Raw genomic sequence first — 8,634 nt, forward strand, 5'->3', positions numbered from 1 at the left:
ATGGCTTTGTTCGTCACATCCAGAATGCCAGAAACTACCACGTCAGGTGGAGCTTCTTCTGCTCTTATAATTCTTTAATTTACCTTGGATATATAAAGGACAGGCTGCTGCTTCAGTTACCAACGGCTGAAGGAGCACCGGATAAGCAATCTTTGACGCCATGGCGGCTCCCACACATACATATGGGCGAACATGTCTGCTCTACGAGGAAGAAGGCAACACCGTTATCAAGGGTGGCCCTGATGAGATCATCCCACCACCACCAACTGTTCGAGCACAGTTCTTCTACCTATCTTCTCTTCCAATCGATGACCCCTTGACGCCAATAACAGCCCCGGCTACCGGATCGAATACACAGCTACCTCCGAGACCCTTCTCGAGCCGTGATAGCATAGCTCTGGAGGAAGCTTGGCAAGCTCTTCGAGTTGATTTTGAAAGAGAGAACAAACGTGATTCTAGGGGCCCTGGCTCTAGGGAAAGTACCTTGAAGCGCTGGGACATACCGCGAGATGGAGAAAGAAACCGGCGAGGATCGGATGGCAAGTTTATAAAAAGTAGCAAATCTCTCCCGGCTTCACGTTTGCGGGCCGATGGGAGGGAAAATAGGAGGAGTCCGCTTGGGGTTCGAGAGATTTTTGTGGATGGCAATGTTGCTGCCGGGAAGGACTCGATATCCAACCTTCCAAAACCCAGAAAAGGCGACTCTCCTGACTTTGAAACAACAAAGCAACGACGAAGGACCCTCGGATCCCATGAAACTAGCGAAAAATTACAGATATGCCAGAATACACCAGTTCAACCCGCATCGGGACCACCGACGAGAACTGGCACATCATATCAAAATAATGAGGATGGTAGAATGAGAGCGATGGCTGATACCAATGTTAGCGGATCTCCGTTCATTCGAGCACCTGTCAGAGATCGATCGGACTCTGGCGCTAGCTCCGCCTGGGGGAATGAGGACATACTCGAGCAAATGAAACGTCCGCAAAATGGAGAATGCAAGTCAGCCCCGGCCCTCAAGGCAGCTCTGGAGTTAGACGGCGACGTCAAACCCAAACATCAGGACACACCGTCTCCAAGTTCAGGTTCTCGTCCTTCATCCTGTGGCTCAGAAGTTGACACGGGTGTGACAGTGACTGTAGGCGCAGCCCGTCTTCATCTCGTAGAGCTACCAAAACTGCAGATGAAACCTATTTACTGGAGTCCCATTAATGATATCTCAAATGTCATTAGAGCAACTTGGTTTTACAAGAATACCATGCTTCCTGTGGAAACAGATCTCGCCAACCATCTGGAAGATGGTTACATGGAATTGAAACCCTGGACACAAACGTGGCAAGATGAGCTCGATAGCTGTATGGAAAGTGGCGCAGAAGCGGAAGAGAAAATCATATACAAGCTATGGCCTGATGAGGTATTAAAAAAAGCAGACAAAGCCGGACATGAATCGCCTGAAATGATGTCCGCTGCAAGCGCGCATCTATCGCGAAGTGCGACATATCCTGATTTCGGTGTAAATAGAGCTGCAGGTGGCGTGGAATACCAGGTAGATACCACGCGGCAATTCAAGTCCTCCAGTGTCATATATGTGAATGCGAAGGAGGCACAAATTCTACGACCAAGCCTTTTACCATCTGTTGCAAGGGGACGACGACCTCTTGGTCCAGTACGAAAGGGCAGGCAGATTGGTATTCCTGTTATACGTGGTTTCAGCCCCCAGCTTTGGGATAAACTGCATCCGTCAAAGTTCGTTTCTACAAATGCAAGGAATTTCATGAAAATGCGTGAAATGGCATCTGGGCCTGCCTCTGCTTCTCGCAGACAGATCTGCTATGCATGTCAAATGGAGGATAAGAGACAAGATGTAAGCGACCTTGTTTTGGTTATACATGGTATTGGCCAGAAGCTATCCGAGCGTGTGGAGAGCTTCCATTTCACACATGCGATCAATGCATTCCGGAAGGATGTGAATGCAGAGCTGAGCAGCGACGCCGTATGGCCTCATATGCGCCCTGGACAGGAGAACATAATGGTTCTTCCTGTAAACTGGCGTACGACTCTCTCCCTTGAAGGCACAGAGGGAAGTACTCCAGCGGCCGAGGATCCTCATGCAAATAACTTTTCTTTGAAAGATATCACTCCCGATACAATTCCAGGAGTCCGAAATCTTATCAGTGACGTTATGCTCGACATTCCGTACTATCTGTCTCACCATAAGCAGAAAATGGTACATGCCGTCGTAAGGGAAGCTAATCGAATATATCGACTTTGGTGCCAGAATAACCCTGGTTTCCAGTCTCGTGGAAGGGTACATATAATTGCCCATTCCCTGGGAACAGTTATGGCGATGGATATTCTCTCACACCAACCGACCGTTCTTCCGCCCATCGACTTTTCAAATACAGAGATTACCGAGACAATGTTCGAGTTCGATACCAAGAACCTATTTCTTTGCGGTAGCCCGGTAGGATTTTTCCTCTTGCTTAACAAATCGGTTCTCCTTCCTCGAAAGGGTCGAAATAAGCCAGGAATGGATCATGGTGAGGACGCCGGCCGCGGTATTGCTGGCCAGGCTGGGAAGTATGGGTGTCTAGCCGTTGACAACATATATAACATCCTAAACGATACAGATCCCATCGCTTACCGTCTGAATGCGGCAGTGGATGCTGACCTCGCAAATTCACTCAAACCAAAAATCATACCCAGTTCGTCGACCTCGCTGTTACAAAGCATTACTAGCGTTTTTCGCTGGGGTTCAACGTACACTACCGGTGCCACAGTCGGCAGCACAGCTCGAGGTGCCACAGCTACTATGTCCAAGCTCCCTTCAAATATCGAGTTGGAAACTCATGACTTTACTCGGGAAGAAATCGCCGAAACACGCATGGCTCTTTTAAACGATAATGGACAGATAGATTTCTATCTCAACGTTGGTGGTGGCCCACTAAATATTCAATATCTCAACATGTTAAGTGCACATAGCAGTTACTGGATACTGCAAGATTTTGTACGATTTATTGTCGTGGAGATTGGGAGAGTTCCTGGTAGAGATGGAGCGTTATTAGCTCTTAGAGCAGAGAAGAAAAAAGGGTGGAAAGTAGGCAAGGCATAATGCCATCAACAAGAATGCAATATCCTGCCTGGCGTTTATCTTTCGGAAGAAAAAAACAGGGGAATGACGATACAAAATTTTGGGTACTACATATTTAACATCTTCGGCATTGTATGTATAGAAAATATTTGATATATATATTGTTGCTAATTTCGGTTCATATCATTGTCATATACTATTCAAATTCATCAAATATCAAGCCATAGGCCCCATCATCAAAGCTTTGACTAATTGTCCTTTCTCAATAGAACCAGACCCAGGCTCAAGAACTAGCAGTGCATTGGCCTTTGCCAGGCTACCAACTCTTGAGCTCCGCTGTCCTACACCAGTAACGCCAGTGCTTGTGGCAAGTAACCGTCCGTCTTCTTCAGACGAACCTACCACAGCGCGGTGATATTCCGTGCGTTTCGGGTCTTTGGGTATCGAGTGGGTTAGAGATGCCTTCACGACCGGAAGACCTCGTTGGGTCAATCCCATCGTCTTGTGGAGCGACGGAAGCACAAACAGATTGAGTGTAACTAATGCGGAAGCTGGGTTTCCAGGAAGAGAGAAGATGACTCTAGTCTCTCTCTGGCTCGAGGTAGATGAGCTGGGTTTGAACGGGATGGTTGCAAAAGTTGTAGGTTTACCTGGCTTCATCGACACTCGTCCGAAGTGTATAGTGCCTCCTAGCTGTCGTTCGATGGTAGGTTTCAGTAGGTCAAGCTCGCCCATTGAGACTCCGCCAGTGGTGATGATGACGTCTACGCCTGAGGGATTGGATGGTGTTGATCCACGCAAAGCATCGCGAAGGAGTTCTTCCAAGTGACCGGATGTGTCCTCCGCGATACCCAGATCAACAGTTGGGAAACCCCACGAGGTCAAACATGAGATTAGAGATGGCCGGTTTGAATCTCGAATCTGACCGCCCGTAAGTTTGGTAGGGTCGGAGTGCTCGACTAATTCGTCTCCCGTACTAAGCACCCCGATACATGGCTTCTTGTATACCTTTACAGTCTTGGTGCCTGTGGAGGCCAGTAGACCTATCTCGCCTCCCACATCGGTGATGAGATCTCCCTTCTGCAAAATCTTTGAGCCGAGCTTAACGTCGCTACCTGGTTCACGGATGTTCTCCCCGATCTTGATATCTGCAGTTAGAATCTCGACGACAGCTTCTTCCTGTCCGTCTGGAGTAGTGGATACTAAAACAGTATCTTCTACCATGACAACTGCGTTTGCATTATCTGGAAGCGGAGCACCCGTCGTGATACGGGCGATATTTCCAGGCTTCAGCGGCGGGGGCATGGAAGCTGCTTGTGCATGAGATACTGATGCTACTGGAAACTGACCCTTTGTGCTGTTGCCATCGTCTCCCGGGGAAGCAGGGGCAATGACGGCATATCCGTCAACGATGCTTGCCCGATAGGCCGGAACAGCTTCTGCAGCAAAGACATCCTCAGCTATAACAGAGCCAACAAGAGAGATATCCACAGGGACTTCGATGACCATAGGCTCTGGCGTATGTTCGGATATCAGCTCCAGGGCTTCATCGACTGAGATCATTGGATATGGAGAGGTACGGTAGCGCCGAGTTGGGCCAACAGAGGGATCATTGGGACTTGGTCTCTCAGCTGCAGTTGTATGAGCCTTGGGTGTAGCATGACCATGTCCATGGCCATGGTGGTGACAGTGACGATGGGATTTTTCTGAACTTGAAGACACGGCGGCCACTCCAGCTTCTTTTTCTAGTTTATTAACTCCACCAGCATGTAGGGACCTTGAATCAGCGCCTGCTGCTTGAACACATGCATGGGGCAAGAGTTTGATAACTGCTTCGACGCATTCCTTTGCACCCTTGGGGGATCCAGGTACCGTTAGGATGATCGACTTGTGTCTTACTCCTGCAACTGGCCTTGACATCATCGCAACTAGATATCTGTTAGTATGCAGTAAATAGTGAATGCATCAATGGCCATACAAGGTGTTATCTCAAACGAAGTAGACAACATGGCATGCCTGTAACAAGCAGTGAGCGAGTGTCGATTTCATACAGTAGCAGACCACTTACACCAGCCCAGGCGCATGTCGATGGATTAAAGGCGAAACAGCCTACAAGTAGTCAGTATCAGGAGAGCTATAGACTGCGATATCATTCCTGCTCTTAGATAAAGCTGGTGTTGGCTAACCTCAGGTGTGTTATCCTTGACAGCGAACCCCGTCCCGCCAGAGGTGACGATGAGATTGAAGGGATGCTCTCCATCAGCCCATCGAGAGATATGGCGCTGGATATCTACTACACTGTCTGGAACGATGGCGACGGTTGGCTTGTCCCATCTGTCGCCCTGCTGGCCGAAGGTGTCGGTAAGGACGTCGCCTACTCCGTCAGTCGAAGGATCTCGAGAAGCAGTGTCTGAGATAACGAGGATAGCTGCCTTCAAGCGTTCAGCCATGGTAATGATAGCTGTAGCCTGTCAACCGTTGTATTATATATCTGATCTGTTGGTCTTGATGTTGCAAGTTGGTTTCTTTATGGTTTGTTAACTATGAGTATGTTTATGTTCGAAGCAAGGATTTATACGACATCGCCTACTATTAATAGCCTGCCTCTATAAACATGAACATCGTCGTCGAAAAAGGTGTATTCGCTATTCGAAATACAAGGCTAACCTATTATTTTACATCCACATTGTCAAGCCCTCTCAGGTCAGCAACGAAGAGGGAGCTCCTTTTCTCGCATGGTGCCAGGGCAGTCAACTGACCGAATGCGCTCTATGTATGCGATTAGAAAAAAGTAGATACCGAACGCCTCATGCCATGATAAAGGCATACTGTAAAAAAAGAAAGAGAAAGATGATAAACGAAATAGTCGCGAGAAGGGGGGGGTTATGCATGACCCCGAGATAGGTAAGAGTGGTATATTCATCGTTAACCAAATCACACAACGATCAGGCCATGTATAGCGTTCACTTAAATTCGTTTGCCTTTCCGGCGACAAGCAAGCCGAGAATAAGACCAAAGAGACCGAGAATGGAGCTGAAGATCTCGATGACGAGGATCTTGACGAACCTAGGAGGACATTAGTAGAAATACAAGATGGAGGTATGGCTGACGACGTACAAGCTGGAATCAGCAGCATCGGCAAGCGCAGCACTGCTTCCGTTTATACCAACTGCGACACCACAGATGAGGTTGCATGCTCCGACGATGAGGCCGCCCCAGAAGAGGGCGTATCCGGTGTATAGGTTGCTGCCTGAGTATAGGCTCTCTTCCGATACGTACGAGAGTTTCGAGGAGAAGACGATGGACATGATGACACCGTAGATGGCGACGACCTCGCAGAAGATGATAGAGATCAAGTTCTTCGTCCGTATCCTGGGAGCTCTGACACCTCCGCCGATAATGGAGGACCCTGTGACGAAGATACCCCTGTATAAGAGACGAGACAGGTTAGGACGACTGAAGAGAGACGGTGCTGTCACGAGCTGAAGAGAGCTATGCTGACCATGCTGCGCCAACGACTGATAGTCCAACACACAGTCCAATGCCTATGTTTGCGAAAGCGTATGGGGAGACGGTTTCGAGGAAGAGGCCGACCTGGGAGAGATTAGCTATGGGCCGACAGTCGACGGTTCGCAGAGAAAAGAACACACGTTGAACGCTTCGCCCTCCCCGTTGAAGAGCATATCTATGAGCAGGAATTAGCAGTCTGCCCGGTCCAAAGCCATCCGCTCGTAGATTGTAGACTTACACAGCCCGACAACCATCAGGGCGACGGTCAGGCCGCCCAGGCCGTGGTAGTAGCTATAGCCCATGCTTGCGTCTCGACTGTTCAACCACGAAAGATATCTGAGTCTAAGGTGCAAGAAGAGCAGGTCAGGTTGTTGTGTTCCGTCGTCTGTCCTTGTTGTCTCTTGTTGTTTCTGCTTGAGATTGATCGAGAGAGTTGAAGTTGTTTGCTTTTGCTTGCCTTGATTGGGCGAAAAACCGCGCGGGTAGTTTTTGGGTCTCTTTTTCGGCTTGCGCGCTTGAACGACTTTTTTATTCTTTTTTATCTTTTTTACGCTGGCACTTTTTGAAACCCCTCGAAGGACTGCTTTTTGATAGGTTTCTACGGAGTTATTTGATGCAGCTGGTTACGAGGTTCATGACTGTTTGCTTGCTTGCGCTGTGACGAATAGACGGAACGCTTTTTCCTTGCTGTTTATATATTATCGAACCCCCCCTTTTTAATATTACAGACGGTTTTAGACGAAGAAGATGGCATCTCAGTCACAGGTAGGGTCGTATTCGAACCCGTTGAAGAAGTTCAAGTATGTTCTGTGCCTGCTCTGCTTTGGTTTGCTTGGGATGAGCGCTGACGGGACGTAGGCTGGTCTTTCTCGGCGAACAGAGCGGTATGTCGGTGAGGGTGAAGTTGATATACTCGTAAGACTGACGGCGATGCAGTTGGAAAGACGTCGTTGATTACGAGGTTCATGTATGATTCATTCGACAACACGTACCAAGCAACTATAGGCATTGATTTCCTGTCCAAGGTGCGATATTCTGCTGCCTGGTATACGGTTGAAAAGGGGAGAGAGAGAAGGCTGACGAGGTGCAGACGATGTACCTAGAAGATAGAACGGTCCGCCTCCAGCTCTGGGACACCGCCGGCCAAGAACGGTTTCGGTCCCTGATACCGTCTTACATCCAAAACTCCAACGTTGCGGTGGTCGTGTACGACATCTCAAACGCAAAGTCCTTCCAGAACACACGGAAATGGGTAGACGACGTGCGTGACGAGCGGGGGAACGACGTCATCATAGCACTCGTCGGCAACAAGACGGACCTGAACGACAAGCGGGAGGTGACGACGGAGCAAGGGGAGGAAGAGGCGAAGAAGAACGGGCTGATGTTCATCGAGACCAGTGCTAAGCTGGGGCATAACGTGAAGAACCTCTTTAAGAAGATAGCTCAGGCGCTGCCGGGGATGGAGGGAGAGGCCACCAACAGCGACAACCAGAGTATGCCATTCACTTCATACGGACATACCTGCGTCTGTGTACCATGCTAACGGTGTATAGTGATTGATGTCAGCATCAACCCGACCAAGCCAGTGAGCAACGACGCCTGTTCTTGCTGAAGACCGCCCGACATAACACCTATCTGGCTACCAACCTATCTGGCTACCAACCTATCTGGCTACCAACCTATCTGGCTACCAACCTATCTGCTACCAACCTATCTTCCGTGGCTATACCATGGCCACATCCTGCATGTGTACCCTGCTGCACCCGCGAGCTTCCCCGGCGAGGGAACCTGCCTTCCTGTATCCTCTCCTAATTACGTCTCCTGTCGTTCCATCTCTTGTTTATAACACCCCAGACTATGCATGAAACTAGCATCTATAAATATCAAGCTAATAGCGCCAGCCCTTCCCGCCGCATCCGAGCGCATAAAAAATAAAACATGTGCATAAACCATTAAACCGTCTGCTGCCCATAGCGAAAGGGCTTCAACTAGCGAAGTTGGGCATCATATAGTAGTTTATTACCTACCGA

General features: G+C 48.9%; 4 protein-coding genes across 4 annotated transcripts; 2 read left to right on the plus strand and 2 right to left on the minus strand.

Moving 5' to 3' along the window:
* Positions 1-160: 160 nt before the first annotated feature.
* On the plus strand, positions 161-3,115 carry MCYG_07895 (DDHD domain-containing protein; the record flags this gene model as incomplete). The annotated part of the gene is made up of 1 exon (XM_002844066.1): positions 161-3,115. One exon carries the CDS (start codon positions 161-163, stop codon positions 3,113-3,115), a length of 2,955 nt encoding a protein of 984 aa, XP_002844112.1.
* A 195-nt stretch (positions 3,116-3,310) lies between these two features.
* On the minus strand, positions 3,311-5,544 carry MCYG_07896 (molybdenum cofactor biosynthesis protein; the record flags this gene model as incomplete). The annotated part of the gene is made up of 4 exons (XM_002844067.1): positions 3,311-5,022; positions 5,073-5,110; positions 5,163-5,203; positions 5,281-5,544. 4 exons carry the CDS (start codon positions 5,542-5,544, stop codon positions 3,311-3,313), a joined length of 2,055 nt encoding a protein of 684 aa, XP_002844113.1.
* A 513-nt stretch (positions 5,545-6,057) lies between these two features.
* MCYG_07897 (vacuolar ATP synthase proteolipid subunit) lies at positions 6,058-6,906 on the minus strand (the record flags this gene model as incomplete). Its single annotated transcript, XM_002844068.1, has 5 exons — positions 6,058-6,160; positions 6,212-6,520; positions 6,597-6,688; positions 6,745-6,779; positions 6,843-6,906. 5 exons carry the CDS (start codon positions 6,904-6,906, stop codon positions 6,058-6,060), a joined length of 603 nt encoding a protein of 200 aa, XP_002844114.1.
* Positions 6,907-7,351: 445 nt separating this feature from the next.
* MCYG_07898 (GTP-binding protein ryh1) lies at positions 7,352-8,216 on the plus strand (the record flags this gene model as incomplete). Its single annotated transcript, XM_002844069.1, has 5 exons — positions 7,352-7,404; positions 7,463-7,488; positions 7,541-7,629; positions 7,695-8,097; positions 8,158-8,216. The coding sequence occupies 5 exons, from the start codon at positions 7,352-7,354 to the stop codon at positions 8,214-8,216; spliced, it is 630 nt and encodes a 209-aa protein (XP_002844115.1).
* Between the last annotated feature and the right edge of the window lie 418 nt (positions 8,217-8,634).

This window comes from Microsporum canis, genomic scaffold (genome assembly GCF_000151145.1).
Source record: "Microsporum canis CBS 113480 supercont1.7 genomic scaffold, whole genome shotgun sequence".
Classification (NCBI taxonomy): Eukaryota; Fungi; Ascomycota; class Eurotiomycetes; order Onygenales; family Arthrodermataceae; genus Microsporum; species Microsporum canis.